This window comes from Silurus meridionalis, chromosome 1 (genome assembly GCF_014805685.1).
Source record: "Silurus meridionalis isolate SWU-2019-XX chromosome 1, ASM1480568v1, whole genome shotgun sequence".
Taxonomy (NCBI): domain Eukaryota; kingdom Metazoa; phylum Chordata; class Actinopteri; order Siluriformes; family Siluridae; genus Silurus; species Silurus meridionalis.
The window spans coordinates 15,520,627-15,538,033 of NC_060884.1; the positions used below are offsets into that span (position 1 = coordinate 15,520,627).

The following is a 17,407-nucleotide window of genomic DNA, read 5'->3' on the forward strand; positions in this document are numbered from 1 at the left end:
CTCTTTATGGTTAAAAAAACAACAAAAAACCAAAAGGATGTTCACATTTCTCCTTTTTGAGTCTGTTTTTAACTTTGACCAATCAACTCTCCCTTCTTTAACAAAAAAATCTCTCAGAAGCTACAGACACATATGAATGACTGACAGAATCTGACTTGTTATATAAAAATTTATTTGCCCATCCTACTATTAATCCAGTAGTAGATTCTACTTATTGCTGACCTTTATTCTGGGTTGTGTGATGATACTTGTACATGCATGATGTCTCAGTCTAGCAGGACTTGTTAACTATTTGAACACACAAACGGCTGTGCTGATAGTGTTTGTATTCTAAATGCTTCCAGTTATGTTATTAAATAGAGTGTGATTATGTGGCTAAATATTCCTGATGTGTTTCAGGACAGCTTCATTTCTGTATACTACTGTGCATGCACATGTAAAAGGGGTCACTTGATGTGACCAGTTGCAAATATACATTGTGGCAGAAAATACAATCATAAAAATACAATCAATATATATATATAAAACAAAATCAGTAAACTATATACTCTCCAATGTGACAAATTGCTCAGTGAACTGTTGCTCAGTTTCACCATGAAACTGTCATATTAGTCATATTAATTCCAGAAAGTTCAAGATAAAAAGACTAATGCTATATGACAGTTGCAATTGGACAATGATTGTATTTCATTTTAACACTACAATGCAAAGTACTGACGAAGCTGAATTGCTTAGAATTACATCATTTCACCTTTAATTCTTAACTAACCAATCCCAGTTTGAATGATTTTTACTGAAGAGATCAGATTAGTGAGAGCAATGCAATGCAGGTTTTGCTTTTCTGTGTGGCATGTTATCTGCATGTCATATATCAAATTACTAGATAAACCAATGGAGGAGCAATGGAATCAAATGTGGAGCAAAGACTGAACCAGTACTGAAATTTTGCGACACTGACGAGATATGGAATTTTACTGGGTAAATTATATATAAAAAATGTGAAAACTAATAAGTTTACTATAAGTGTTGTTTCAGAGAACAGAACAAATACATTAGCTTTTTTTATATGAGCAGTAATCATTTCAATGTCAGTAAATAAAAGCAGGTTTTATAAAATCTGTGTTGACCATTTAATTATATGAACAAGAGCTACACAGCACAATAATATACAGTCGAAAAGAAATACATGCATAAGAGTAAATAATATTTGTGATTTGAGCAACAGTTTAGAAACGGCCCAGATATGAGTTTGATGGGTTAGTGTCCACAAAACTAATGATGATGATGATGATAATGATTGAAGATGATGATGATGATGATGATGATGATGATGATGATGATGATGATGATGATATTGCCTTTTATTAAGCCTAGATTTGTTGCAGTCATCATAGGAGACAACACTGTGGCATGAGACTGTACCAGCATTAGACTGCATTAGATGTTATCCCTTATAATTACATGTCCAGGATTTTGGTGTCACCAACTCCCAGAACCCAGTCTGTATGTAGGAAATAAGCGTGCACACACACACACACACACACACACACACACACACACACACACACACACACACACACAAAGAATGAATGAGATATTAGTACTGTATGAAAGCTTTCAGATTTAATTTGCTCCTCCAGCACCATCAGGTGGCCATAGCAGTACTGTTGCTACTATACATTTTAGTTAGAGTCTCCTCCTATTGACTGCAAATTTTAAAGTTTCACAACATTTATTACAACAGCTATGAACCATGTTAATATGATCCAATATCTGCTATTCTTTGTAAATAGTAAAGTCATGTAATGGTTTTATATCTCTTACCCCAGAACGTGGACAGTGAATCTGAGCATACCATTCCAGGCAGTATAAGCACACCTGCACACCTTGGCCAATGAACAGACATGTCCACATAATAATATTCCACATAGGACCCTTGCGCTTGTCATTGAGGGTGAAGTTGAACAATACTGTGATAATAGAAACATGTTTGTATTTCTAACAATATACATATATAGTATCTCACAAAAAATGTAAGTACATTTCAGCAACCATTTTAGTATATCTTCTGAATATACTATATATATATATATATATATATATATATATATATATATATATATATATATATATATATATTAGCTATTATTATCTCAATAGCTGCCAACAAATGGGAAAGTGCCAAAACGCTAACTGAACATGTCAAAACTGTGTCCAAAGTATCAATATTTTTTGTGAGCACCATTGTTATCTAGCACTGCCTTAATCCTCCTGGGCATTAAATTCACCAGAGCTGCACAGGAGGTTCCTGGGATCCTTTTCCACTCCATAAAGACACCACAGAGCTGCTGGATGTTAGACACATGACACTTCTCTACCTTCCATTTGAGGATGCCTCACAGGTGCTCAATAAGGTTCAGGTTCGAAGACATACTTGGCCACTCCATCAGCTTCACCTTCAGCAAGGCAGTTGTCATCTTGGGGGTGAATTTGGGGTCGTTTTCATGCCTTTTAGTCCATTTTCTGAAGGGAGGGGTCATGTTCTGCTTCAGAATGTCACAGCGCATATTGAAATCCATGTTTCCCTCAATGAACCACAGCTCCACAGTGCGAGCAGCTCTCATGCAGCCCCAAAACATAAAGCTACCACTACCATGCTTGACTGTAGAAACCATCTGAGCCAAACAAGTTTATCTTAGTACTTAAAGACCACAGGACATGGTTCCAGTTATTTATGCTCTTGGACAAGTTGTCTTTTGCAAACTGTATGCGAGCTTTCTTGTGAGCCAACTTCAAAAGATGCTTTATTCTGGGACGAACCGACTTGTTGCAGTGTGAGGCATATGGTCTGAGCACTGACAAGCAGAACTTCTGCTTCTGCACCCTCTAAAGCAATGCTGGTAGCACTGAAAGACTAGGCCTTCTTTGCAGAGAGCAACAATTCTAATTCTCAAATTTTCAGAGAGTTCTTTGCCATGAGGTGACATGTTAAACACACAGTGGTCAGTATGAGAGAATTGATCTCAAATAACTAAATTTGAGCTGCAAGATACAGAGATTTGTAGGGTCCTGTCAATCAGACAAAAACATGAACATGATGAATAGGTTTCATGATGTACAGCTGTTATTACTTAGGGTGTACTAACTTTTGTTACCAGTTATTTAGACAATAATGGCTGTATGTTGAGTTTTTAAAAGACAGTAAAACTGTACTGTGATACAAGCTGCACACTGACTACTCTAAAAGTTTCATTTCTAGAGTATTGTTCCTCAAGAAGCTATAATAAAATTGTTGCTGAAATGTGAGGGGTGTACTTACTTTTTTGAGATACTGTACATAAAAAACATGCATTTAAAGTGCAAATAAATGTATTTAAAGCAGGATTTCCACAAAACATGTTTTAATCTCTTTTACAAAAAAAATTTATATCATCCCAGGAAGAAGCATGCATATTAGCAAGGTACTTTGTGTTTTTCTTTCTTACCTCCAATAATTGCGAAAAGACAAAACATCACAGGGTAAAAAAAGCCAAAGCCCATTGTAAAAGCATATTCATGAACAAAAGCTGAAACTGCAAACACAGACAGGGTGGCTAGTGAACGGAGACGATGGCCTGATAACTGAGAAGAAGATGAGAGAAAGGGATGATCGAGATTAGCAGAATTTAGTGTTTCAGTTAGAGTCTTGTACAGACACTATGTATGTTGAGATAATTATAGGTAAAATGAGGATATACACTGTCTTACCCAGAGGAAATCGGTAGGCATAATAATAGAGCCAGTCATGCACCACAATGTTCCAGGTGCGGTAATAATTAGCGAAGGAGGTGGAGTTCCACCAGTCCTAATCATAAGAAAGAGATGAGATATTGTATTTAATGTTTTCATTTTATATATATATATATATATATATATATATATATATATATATATATATATATATATATATATATATATATATATATACTTTTTTTATACTAATATAATAATTTTTAATAACAATAATAATAATTATAATAATAATGTGTTGCAGCTTGGGGAAACCAACCACATGATGAAATTCTTTACTACTGTGTAATCTTATTCTATGAAACCCACTTTACAGCATACACTTCACTGGCAAGGTTTTAGATATCTATTTAAATGCATTTACTGATGCATTTGTTACACTGACTCCTTACCTGATGCCATAATTGCAAAAAAATATCAAAGGCAAAAAAAAAAGGTGAATAGAACAAAAAAATTATATTTATGTTAAGTGCATATTGTTTATTTATGCATTATATTTAATTCATAATGTATATTTATGTATTCTTTTTTTTTAAAGCTGCTGGTTGAAACCTTGAAACCTTGAGGTTCTATTTTTTTTGGATCTTCTCGGAATTCAGACACAGATACAGTACAGACCAAAAGTATATATATTATATATACAGTACAGACCAAAAGTTTGGACACACCTTCTCATTCAGAGTTTTCTTTGCCATGAGGTGACATGTTAAACACACAGTGGTCAGTATGAGAGAATTGATCTCAAATAACTAAATTTGAGCTGCAAGATACAGAGATTTGTAGGGTCCTGTCAATCAGACAAAAACATGAACATGATGAATAGGTTTCATGATGTACAGCTGTTATTACTTAGGGTGTACTAACTTTTGTTACCAGTTATTTAGACAATAATGGCTGTATGTTGAGTTTTTAAAAGACAGTAAAACTGTACTGTGATACAAGCTGCACACTGACTACTCTAAAAGTTTCATTTCTAGAGTATTGTTCCTCAAGAAGCTATAATAAAATTGTTGCTGAAATGTGAGGGGTGTACTTACTTTTTTGAGATACTGTACATAAAAAACATGCATTTAAAGTGCAAATAAATGTATTTAAAGCAGGATTTCCACAAAACATGTTTTAATCTCTTTTACAAAAAAAATTTATATCATCCCAGGAAGAAGCATGCATATTAGCAAGGTACTTTGTGTTTTTCTTTCTTACCTCCAATAATTGCGAAAAGACAAAACATCACAGGGTAAAAAAAGCCAAAGCCCATTGTAAAAGCATATTCATGAACAAAAGCTGAAACTGCAAACACAGACAGGGTGGCTAGTGAACGGAGACGATGGCCTGATAACTGAGAAGAAGATGAGAGAAAGGGATGATCGAGATTAGCAGAATTTAGTGTTTCAGTTAGAGTCTTGTACAGACACTATGTATGTTGAGATAATTATAGGTAAAATGAGGATATACACTGTCTTACCCAGAGGAAATCCCGGTAGGCATAATAATAGAGCCAGTCATGCACCACAATGTTCCAGGTGCGGTAATAATTAGCGAAGGAGGTGGAGTTCCACCAGTCCTAATCATAAGAAAGAGATGAGATATTGTATTTAATGTTTTCATTTTATATATATATATATATATATATATATATATATATATATATATATATATATATATATATATACTAATATAATAATTTTAATAACAATAATAATAATTATAATAATAATGTGTTGCAGCTTGGGGAAACCAACCACATGATGAAATTCTTTACTACTGTGTAATCTTATTCTATGAAACCCACTTTACAGCATACACTTCACTGGCAAGGTTTTAGATATCTATTTAAATGCATTTACTGATGCATTTGTTACACTGACTCCTTACCTGATGCCATAATTGCAAAAAAATATCAAAGGCAAAAAAAAAAGGTGAATAGAACAAAAAAATTATATTTATGTTAAGTGCATATTGTTTATTTATGCATTATATTTAATTCATAATGTATATTTATGTATTCTTTTTTTTTAAAGCTGCTGGTTGAAACCTTGAAACCTTGAGGTTCTATTTTTTTTGGATCTTCTCGGAATTCAGACACAGATACAGTACAGACCAAAAGTATATATATTATATATACAGTACAGACCAAAAGTTTGGACACACCTTCTCATTCAGAGAGTTTTCTTTATTTCCATGACTATGAAAATTGTAGAGTCACACTGAAGGCATCAAAACTATGAATTAACACGTGGAATTATATACATAACAAAAAAGTGAACTGAAAATATGTCATATTGTAGGTTCTTCAAAGTAGGCATCAAGAGAATGCCAAGAGTGTGCAAAGCAGTAATCTAAGCAAAAGGTGGCTACTTTGAAGAACCTACAATATGACATATTTTCAGTTGTTTCACACTTTTGTTATGTATATAATTCCACATGTGTTAATTCATGGTTTTGATGCCTTCAGTGACTCTACAATTTTCATAGTCATGAAAATAAAGAAAACTCTTTGAATGAGAAGGTGTGTCAAACTTTGTCTGTACTGTATATATATATATATATATATATATATATATATATATATATATATATATATATATGTAATAAAGTTTTTGGTGGATGAGATTTCTCACTTTGTAAAACATCCGATCAGCAAAGCGGAGCATCTCAGCAAAGGCATTGAGCCAACAGTGCAGAAAAGCAAAAAAGCCTAGTAGGAGCATCAGCATACCTGACAGAGATAAACAAGCACATACATGTACTTTAAAAAGCAATATGAATAAGCATAAAGTTGCATTAAACAATATACAGAAATAAGTATTTTAGATTTTTTTGTTATAGGTTCTGTGAGTTTATGAAACTGTGTTATAGAACTTTGGACAAGCTTTCAGAAACACATACACAAAAACATGTACAGACCTATTTTGCTCAATATCTTGTGCAACAGTTATATACCTCACATCACGTCTGAAGAGTTTGAATTGTCTACCTCTACCCGCTTCAATGTGTGCACGTATGTGTGTTGGAGTGTGCTTTTACCGACCATAAATAATGTATATTGTCATATATGGGGTAACTATGCAATTTATTGACAATTATATAGCAATAAATATGACATTAGTTCCCCAGTGTAATTTCTGTATTTCAGTTTTGGAATATGTCCAGCTCTTTATAACACTTCTTTCTGTAAATATTAATAACTGTTTAGAAGAAAGCATTTTTTTATGCAAATTATTTAGTATTATTTATCATCATAAAGTTAAGCTACATTCAATATTTCATTGTTACCTCAAATTAAAAGCAAATTGCACAGCTATAGTCCCCTCCAAAAGTATTGGAACAGCAAGGTGTTTTTATTTTGTTTTTGTTTTTTTCACTTAGTGAAGACATTTGGGATTTTAATATTAAACATCCACTGAACAGATTGACCAAGGACAACAACATTAATCGCTAGAAAAAAATTGAGAGTTGCAAAGAAAAACCCAGTCAGGACAGGGGTGAAGGGATCATAATCCACTATTCAAAGAGTTTAGACCTCAAGAGTCTAAATATAGAGGTTATACCACAAAATGCAAAGATCATCAGATGTAAGATTTAGATGGTCGGATGGGAATTAAAAAAGAAATGCAGAGTTGTATTTAATGTCACCATCACTACACACCTCAACATCATTAAGCTGTAATAAATGGACATTCGGTGATACCAGATGAGGATTGATTCCCTCTTTAATTTGGTCCTTCTCAGGGTTTCTTTCTTATGCCATCTCAGGGAGATTTTCCTTGCTACAGTCACCACTGGCTTGCTCATTAGGGAAAAACTTATACTTTTAAAGAACATCTTATTCATTCTTTCTTAGCACATTATCTGTGTAAAGCTGCTTTGAGACAATGTCCATTGTTAAAAGTGCTATATAAATAAAAATGAATTAAATTGAATTCAAAGTTATGATAGTAAGATTAACCTCTACCAATGTGATATAAAGGCCAAAGTGTGGAGAAAGAAAGAATCTGCTCATGATCCAAAAAATACGGTCAAGCACAGTCAAGATATTGTTATGGTTTGGGCTTGCATGGCTACTTCTGGAACAGGCTTATTATTCTTTATTGATGATGTAACTTATGATGGTAGAAGCAGACTGAATTTAGAAGTCTGCAGAAATATTCTATCTGCCATTTAACAGCACCTAATTGGAATGAATTTCATCATGCAGCAACACAATAAGCCAAAACACACTGTCAAAACAACAAAAGACTTCATTTGTGGGAAAGTGGAAGTTTTTAGGCTTGCCAAGTCAATCACCAGATCTTAATACCATTGTGTATGCTTTTCACCTGCTAAAGTGGAGACAAGAGAGAACTGACAAAACAAATAATGACTGAAAGAATCTACAGTACAAGCCTGGAAAAAAATCAAGAAATGTATAAAATGTAAATGTATAATATAAAGTGTTATTTACTGTCACTTCCTATAGTTTTGCTCAATCATATAGCAGTGGAATCTGTATAGTTTGCAGAGATGGGAAGTAATGAAGTACAAATACTTTTTCAGGTTTTTCTGGTATCAGTACTTAACTATTTATTTTTTCTGACAACTATTTACATTTACATGAAACATAAAAACGGGGTGTCATTTTGAAGGTTGGAACGGATAATGCAATTTTAAGTATTTTCAATATGGAAAACTGATTTGATGTGCGAGCAAATTGAGATACGAGCTCGTCCATGGAACGAATTAAACTCGTAGGTCAAGGTACCTGTACTGTATTTCTCTGAGGAGTTTATCTTTTGGCATCGTCGTGCGCCACCGGTGGAAGTTTTTTCTCCTGATGCCATGCAGCTCAGAACACAGGTGAGGTGCGTTTTTTTGTTTCCGTTCGGAAATTTCATTGGTCTAATGTTATGTCGCTCAGTTTTTTGGCTTGAAGTTTGTGAAACCCGGAAAAACCCAGGAAAAATCCATAAATTAGCCGCGGGGTTCAAAACGTGGGAAAAAAGTAGCGGCTTATAGTCCGAAAAATACCGTACATATTTTTACACAAATATCTGTACTTTCTCCTTCTTACATTTTTAAACCAGGCTCATTACTTTAGTTGTAATCTATTTGGTAAAATATCAATATTTTTTCTTTTCATTGTTCGCCATTTTTCATCAACCTATTTTTTGTCATTGTGCAGCTTTTTTAATCTATCACTGGTGTAACTTTCCTGGCTCTCACACACTACAGATGTACGCTAGCTTTCAAAGCTAACAATGTGTAAGGCAGAAGGCAACAAGAAATATGAGGCTGACGTGAATGAGACAGGGGGAGTCAGCAATCTAAACATGACTGAGAACAGAAACATTCCTGATCAACTGATCATCATCATCTTTTCTCTGCTCGTGTTCTATATGGTGGATGTTCAGCCTGGATACATTTATTAGATAACGACATTTTTTATTCATTTGTATTAATATGTTAATATGATGTGTGGTCCAGTTACCAGTGTGACACTAAAACAAGTAGTAGTAATGACCACTTTTTTACTTCAGTACATGTCGGAGCCCAGTTTTCTTTACTTTAACTTGAGTAAAAAATTCCAGCCATTAGGGTAGCACAAGACAGTGCACTCTTAGTGCCGGTCTCAAGCCCGGATAAATGGGGAGGGTTGCGTTAGGAAGGGCATCCAGCGTAAAAACGTGCCAAATCGAACATGCGGATGTGGCAACCCCTAATGGGCGAAGCCGAAAGGAAGGTTTTTTATTTAACTTGAGTAAAAAATTTTAGTCAGTACTTTAACTTTTACCAGAGTCTTTTAAAACTTGCATGTGTGTACTTTTGCCATCTCTGACAGCATGCAAAATTTATTTAACGTAATTTGTAAGTGCATAAGTATTTATTTCTGTTGCTGTAACCTCTGACATACCTTGGGCAATTTTGTCAAGAAGGATGGGCAAAAGTATGAAGATATCAAGATAAGCAAAACTGATAGAGACATATCCCAGAAGACTTGCAGCTGTTACTGCAAACAATGGTGGTTCTACCCAGTATTAACCCAGATAATTGAATACTTATGCAACCAACAAGCAAGTTCAACTCTAGGTTATAATTCAGCATAATGTGTAAATGTTTGAGGAGGGTGTGTGTGTGTGTGTGTGTGTGTGTGTGTGTGTGTGTGTGTGTGTGTGTGTGTGTGTGTGAATCTGTCCTAGGTACCTGGTAAAGTTGAGTGAAACACAGCCAGAACCAAAGTGCGTCGACTGAAAGGCTGATTGCTCTCATTCATATACACAGGAATAACCAGACGGACCAGGATAAAGTAGAGGTAGAACAGACTTCCCAAAATCTACAGCAGCATGAATAATTCACAAGGATCATACATATTATAAAATATCAGAAGTTTGAATAGATTACAACATTAATATCATAGGAGTAATATGATTAACATCTGAAACTCGGTTACCATTGCAAAGTTCCTCCTCACATAGTTCCATCTAATATAAGGATTTCTGAGAATAAATATCCCAATGTTAAACACAATTATTTTGTTTTTGATATACACCATTAGTTGTCTTTGAGAACAAGTTTGTTCTAGTGATTACAAAATGAAGGTTATTTACCGAGGGTATGACTCCCTGTAGATAAGAGTGGGGCAAAACAGGAAATATAGATAACTGGAAAGAGTCGGAAATCTGGCAGCTTCACCTGGAACACACATACAAAATGAAAAATACCTAAAAATCATCACAGTTTAATCACCAGGCAGTCATTTTAAAACTTATATATTTTTAATTGTTCTGAAATATTATATTGGTAACGTATACATTCAAAATTTGATTTATCTTCAGTAACCGCTAGTCAGGGTCTCTTTGTATAGGATGTCAGTGCTGGACACCATGAACACATATACACTTTTTAAAGTAATTTAAAGTAAACAATTGAACTAAGTAGATGTGGAGGTTTTTGGGAAGAATCCTATGAAGACATGAGCAAGTGACCCATTGTGCCATACTGTCTATTGAAACAATGTAATCCAAATTAGTTCTGCAGGACTCACAAAACACTAAAACATCTAAAGCACATATTCTGTAAACCATCAAAGTACAATTACCTTTTTTTGATTTGTCTCTAAGGACTGCCACCACCGTCTCCCGCATAAAGGAGTAGCTTTTCATCAGGAATCGTATCTGGCATGAATTGGATAATTAGCTCAGGTTTTATACAAGTTCCATAAAAATAAACTGTGTTGAATATGATTCCAACTTGGTATCACGCCATAATTAGACAAAACGGCCCAAAACAAATAAGACATTGGGATTGCAATATTTTTTTTAAAATGCATAATAGAAATTGATGTCATTTGTTTGAACCCAGCCATTATTAAGCTGTTCAAAATATTGGAAAAAAGTGACTGATGTGTTTCTTGTTGGCCAAGTGTGACCTGTTAGATTGATTGTTTAACAATTAATAGCTCTAAATATCCAGTTTTTGTTCAGGCCCATGAACATGTCACTGAAGACTTCAAAAATTCAAATGACAAATAAGAGATGAAACACAAAAGTTTTTAAAGCAGCATAGAAATCCAAAGTGTGAAAAAAGAAGGGACCTGCTCATGATCTGAAACTCCAGGACAGTGGAATAATCATGTCATAACCAATTTCTACTGACGTTTTATCATTGAATTTGAACAATAGTTTCAGAGCGGACTATATACATGACAGCATATCTGATAATCTATAGGTATATCCTAGCAGTGAAATAATAATTCCTGTCAAAGTGAAGAACCTTTAAAGACCTCCTAAGTGCTGCTGTGATTGAAGCATTATCTTATACTTATCTCATTACTCATTGCTTATCTCAGTTATCTTTGCTTTTCACTGCATGATGACATACTTTATTATCAATTCTCTCTAGTTTAAGTTTGGTTTCTTTACAGCAGTTTCTCTATATCTCTGTCTGTTCACATTTACAAACCCCATTGTAATCTACTTGATTCTCTTTACAATATGCTCTCCTTCTGGCCTTTGGCCTCTTCTTTGCTGATTAGATCAGCCATGGATGAAATTGCATTATTTGCATAAGCTGTATTGTACCGTTTTCTTTGTCCAACACTTTGGTTACATTTATTGTAAGTGATTGTGTTACCTGTGGTGAAGTAAAATGGACAATGTTCAACTTTGTTATTAACAGTAAATCGGGTATACACACAATTAAACTAAGAATGTCAATGTACGATTATTAGACTCCTGTCTCTGAGCATTTCAATTGTGACTATTTTATGGTGCTTGGTACACTATTATAATTTCTTATATTTTTGTAATATATTCTCACAATACCTGTTCAAGGATGATGATGAAGCGTGATGCTGGGGGCAACTGGTAGTGCAGGACGACATACACAGGAAAATACCCCAGAACACTCATCTGAGCTCCCAACAGCACCACAGCTGTTGCTACTGACACTAACATCTTCCACTGGTATTGACTGTACAGTTCACTCCACTGGTTAAGAATATGGTATGGTCCAAGAAGAGTGTAAATGAACATGATAAACCAGGCCCAAATGACAGTTCCCAGCTGACCAAAGGCATAAAAGAATAAGTCAAATTCTAGAACCAGCCTGAAATAAGGAAAACAAAAAAACATGTCAAGAGCAGTATGTGGCAGAGTTGGTTCATCTGTTATGACTTTTTGGACCAGAGAGGTGTAGAATAGAAATGGCAAACACACCTGCCCTGGTCAATGAAATCCACTGCTAATGTGCTGATGATGAAGAGCAATAGAGCAGCAATGAACATGTGATAAATTGTCTGGATGTGACTGATCTCAAACAGCTCACTAGAGAAAAAGAAAAAAAGCCTGTAGAACACTTACATATAAATATAAACTTCATTACAGACAATAAAATCTTCTCTTCATCCTTACTCAAGCATGGACTGTCTGGCCACAAACACCTTTCCATCCTGTATTCTATGTCTGAAATCATAAAGATTGCAAGACTGAAGTGTATATTACTGCAAAGAACTGGAAAATATAGTGATATTTGACTATTTTACCTCCTAGCATTTCCATCAGTCTGTTGAGCATTCTCCACTGCATTGGAATGTGTGCTTTGGGATAATGATTGCAATGAGTCTGTAAGCACTTTGTCCAACATTTCACTTATCTGAGCTTTTGCATGCTTGATGACCTCAGTTTTTATCCGCTGTTGAAGGAAGAGTGTTTTATCAGCATGTGTTACAAAGACAGATTGCTTTTAAAGCAGATAAGAGGCAGCATGACCTGTAATGTTGTACACTCCTGGGGAAATGGGCAAAGCCCAAAACCACAAAATATTAAGCTTTAAATGCTCTTAACAACAAATCATTGACAGAAAATTAGTATTAATTAAACACATGCAGACTTGAGACTTGATGTGGACCATTTGCTCATTTACTTTTGCTGCATTGAACAGTTTGGAGAGAACACACGTCTGGATTTAACGAAATTGTTCAACTACTCATCTAATCACCTGTTTAAAGATCATCAACACTGAACTGAACAACAATGAATTGCTAATTGTATGAACAATAATTTGCAAATATGAATAGATGATAGATAGATAGATAGATAGATAGATAGATAGATAGATAGATAGATAGATAGATAGATAGATAGATAGATAGATAGATAGATAGATAGATAGATAGATAGATAGATAGATAGATAGATAGATAGATAGATAGATAGATAGATAGATAGATAGATAGATACTTTATTCACCCTAATGGGACATTTACAATATATAAATAAGCAAAATATTTGCCCAGAAATGTATAATAGTTGACATTCCATAACTCCAACAAGTTCTTTTACCTCTACATGCATTGTCCACTGCAGCATATCCTCAGTATTTTTGGCATCTGCAAACATAAACAGCTTTCTGCTCACTGGCTATCCAATGCACTTTAAATCACTCACCATAATAATATTTTAGTATATTTTAAAATAATTTATATTTTATGTTTTTATTGAATTGAAAGATGTGATGGATTCAAACCCACCCTGTCTGACAGGTCGGTTCTCTGTGGAAGAAGAATTACTATGAGATTCCTGTCCATTAGCACGATGCACCACCTTACTGTTAGTTTTGCTGGTTGCCATGTTTGTTCCAGTTGCAGGATGATTTAGCTGTAGTTAGCTTGACTTGAATTGCATCTGGGGTAAAAGAGAAAAGGCTTGTTAATTTAAATATGGTTTAATTCCCATTATACAAAGAGTGAACAGAAACATAAAAGCTTTCCTGTGAAGTCTATCTAAGCGTGTGTGTATTCTATATTCATTAATATTTATATTGACCTCTAGTTACCTGTTGTGTTATTCTGAGGCATTGTCCCCAGTCACTGAGAGTAGGTTATCAGTTAATGTAAACAATGTTTAGTATTAGTTTAAGCTCGAAAGTGCATTGCTTGTGTACATTGCTTTAGTCCAGATAACAAATAGATATGTTCTGATTCAATGTGCGCCTGAGACACCACAGTATATTGAACCGACAGATAAAGAGAAAGAACACTGACAGTGTAACGTGCCCTTACCTTTTTCAGTCTGTGATCTGGCTGTCTTGATGGGGATGTCTGAGATGTATTTTGCGATATTCCACATAATGTATTTTTAATAGACTAATCTAATTATTATTGCTTGAGCTATTACTTGAACTATGAGCGTTTTTGTTATTGCATGTGATGCCCATTTATTTAAAATAAAATGTTAAGATTTTAAACAACAGCAGTGTGATAATGATTCTTAGATGATAAAACATTTCAATTTAATTTCCTAAAAAAAAACAACAACTAGGTATCAATACAATGTAAAACCTGCTATGTATTCATTCATTTATTTATTCATTAAGAGGAACACATTATCCTAGTCATTCAAACCTACAGAAAATTTAACATAACCACCTAATCTACCTTTTCTGCATGTTTTTAAACTGTGTAATGAAACTGGAAATCTTGGAGGAAACAGCAAAACAACACAAAAAAACCCACAGCTCAGGAATCCAGCCGGGAACCATTGAGCTGTGAGAATTGCCTTTGATTTCTTTATATGCTGAAGCAATTTCTCATTGCTGGAGGTCCAAACCTATTTAAGCATGACAATGTCCTTGTCACTGGAGACATGTTTTGCCAAGTTTAAAGTGAAAGCACTCAAGTGGCCCACACAGAGCTTTGACTTCACTCCCACTAAACACGTTTTTGGGATGAACTGGGACACTGACTGCACCCCAGGATTTCTTCCCCAACACCATTGCCTGAAATCACTGTTGCGCTTGAGGGTGAATGAACACAAACCCCCAAAATCACACTTTAAAAAGTGTTTGGTAAGCCAGAAAATCAAATCTTCAACCGTATCAGGAATAGGATGTCAAAAATGCTCACATGAGCATAATGGTTGGATGTCCAAATGCTTTCAGTCATATAGTATATATTTAGACTTTTGACCTCATGATAGTTTATCTTCCTTATTTATAACTCTATCAATTATTCACTATTATCACATAAATGCATAAAAGAACCTTGTATATTTACCTTGCTAGGGAATTGGTGCTCATTATTTTGGGTAGATTCAAAAGTTTTAAATGCGCAGTGCAAAAAAATTAAATTTTCAGGCTCACTTTTGTCACATTTATCACATATGCATCTTTAAATCTTTAAAACAATTTAGTGAAAAGAGGTCATGTAATAACTGTATTTATTATTGTTATTTACATTTTTCATGATCACTATTAATGTGGAAAAAAGCAGCATTTTGTGGGAGAAAATTGTATTGTAATGTGTTTGCTCAAAACTACATAAAAATGTATTACTTATTAATTGGGCTTAATCTTTCATTTTACCTCTGTTTCTCCTTTATTACCATTGCAATTCAGTTGCCATATACAAAAATCATGTTTTGGTTTGCTGGATTGTAATTTTAAAAAATCATATATTTTTTTATTACCTGTAAAATCTAAGCAGTTTAAAAAGAGACACAAACTCACCTTTTACATGACTCTTGTTTTGGTCAAACCTTCAAAATTATTCCCTCCAAGCACCAGTATAATATTGTGTGTGTTTGTGTGTATGTGTATATACAGGTGTGACAGAAGTCTGTCTTTTTAACTCCCTACCCTGAACTTTGTCCAGCGTCCCAGGTCCACACTATGGCTCAGCTGCTGTCACTTCTCTCTCAGCGTGTTTCATGTTCCCTCTTATTGATCTGTTTGGGAGCCCAGCCCTATTTTACTAACCTTTGCTTCATGCAATATCCTCACAATCCGAAAAAAAGCTTGTTTTATTTTCCTGTTCTCTCTTATCCAGCATTCAAAATGAATCAAGGCCTTATGAAATCAAGGGCTTGATTATATTATCTAGAATTATCTGACTCTCTATTAAAGGGAGCAATGCATAGGCTGCATATGAATGTGCTCTTTGTTAGGAACATTGTCTTCCAACGTTAGAACAACTCAGTCATAACAGTCCTGTTTGTTGAGGTTTAAACTTATTAGGTTTAGAAGAAGGTTGGACTTTAGAGTCAGTCTGTCTCTCTTTATGGCAACTTTAATAGGCCAATATCTATTTAGCTATTTTGCTCTAGCAGAGATTTTTTCAAAAATCTTGTGAATAGTGATAAAAGAAATTATTAATACTAACAATAACAGTTCTAATAATAGTAACAACTGTATAATATACCTACATTATATCTTCTTCTTCTTCTTTCGGCTGCTCCCATTAGGGGTCGCCACAGCGGATCATCCATCTCCATACCACACTGTCCTCTACATCTGCCTCTTTCACACCAACTACCTGCATGTCTTCCCTCACCACATTCATGAACATCCTCCTTGGCCTTCCTCTTTTCCTCCTACCTGGTGGCTCCATCCTCAGCACTCTTTTACCAATATAATTGAAGTCCCTCCTCTGCACATGTCCAAACCATCTCAATCTCGCCTTCCTCACCTTGTCACCAAAACATCCTACATGCGCTGTCCCTCTAATAAACTAATTTCTAATCTTGTCCATCCTCGTCACTCCCAACGAAAACCTCAACATCTTCAGCTCTGCTACCTCCAGCTCCACCTCCTGTCTTCTACTCAATGTCACTGTCTCTAATCCATACAACATCGCAGGTCTCACCACAGTCCTATAAACTTTCCCTTTTATTCTTGCAGATACCCTACTATCACAAATCACTCCTGTCACTCTTCTCCGACCACTCCACCCTGCCTGCACTCTTTTCTTTACTTCTCTAACACACTCTCCATTACTTTGCACTGTTGACCCCAGGTACCTGAACTCCTCCACCTTCTCCACCTCTTCTCCCTGCAACCGCACTCCACTGCCCTCCCTCTCATTCACACACATGTACTCTGTCTTACTCCTACTGACTTTCATTCCCCTTCTCCCCAGCGCATATCTCCACCTCTCCAGGCTCTTCTCAACCTGCTCACTACTCTCACCACAAATCACAATATCATCCGCAAACATCATTGTCCAAGGAGACTCCTGTCTGACCTCGTCCGCCAACCTGTCCATCACCACTGCAAACAGAAAAGGGCTCAGGGCCGATCCTTGATGTAGTCCAACCCTCACCCTGAACCAGTCTGTCGTTCCTACTGCACACTTCACTGCTGTCAC

The 17,407-nt window shown here is 35.2% G+C and overlaps 1 protein-coding gene across 2 annotated transcripts; it reads right to left on the reverse strand.

Annotated features, from left to right (window-relative positions):
- Positions 1 to 1,116: 1,116 nt before the first annotated feature.
- soat2 (sterol O-acyltransferase 2) lies at positions 1,117 to 15,967 on the reverse strand. Of its 2 annotated transcripts, XM_046877358.1 has the most exons (16): positions 15,772 to 15,950; positions 13,796 to 13,949; positions 13,608 to 13,654; positions 12,809 to 12,957; positions 12,678 to 12,728; positions 12,483 to 12,590; positions 12,090 to 12,372; positions 10,865 to 10,940; positions 10,374 to 10,458; positions 10,217 to 10,262; positions 9,970 to 10,099; positions 6,411 to 6,508; positions 5,255 to 5,353; positions 4,993 to 5,128; positions 1,825 to 1,970; positions 1,117 to 1,501 (listed from the first exon to the last, which is right to left on the reverse strand). In XM_046877358.1, the coding sequence occupies exons 2-16, from the start codon at positions 13,893 to 13,895 to the stop codon at positions 1,445 to 1,447; spliced, it is 1,611 nt and encodes a 536-aa protein (XP_046733314.1). In that variant the 5' UTR covers positions 13,896 to 13,949; positions 15,772 to 15,950; the 3' UTR covers positions 1,117 to 1,444. The 2 variants fall into 2 exon arrangements, with proteins under 2 accessions (XP_046733314.1, XP_046732615.1); XM_046876659.1 differs by lacking the exons at positions 1,117 to 1,501; positions 1,825 to 1,970 and having other exon boundaries at positions 4,820 to 5,128; positions 15,901 to 15,967.
- Positions 15,968 to 17,407: the final 1,440 nt, after the last annotated feature.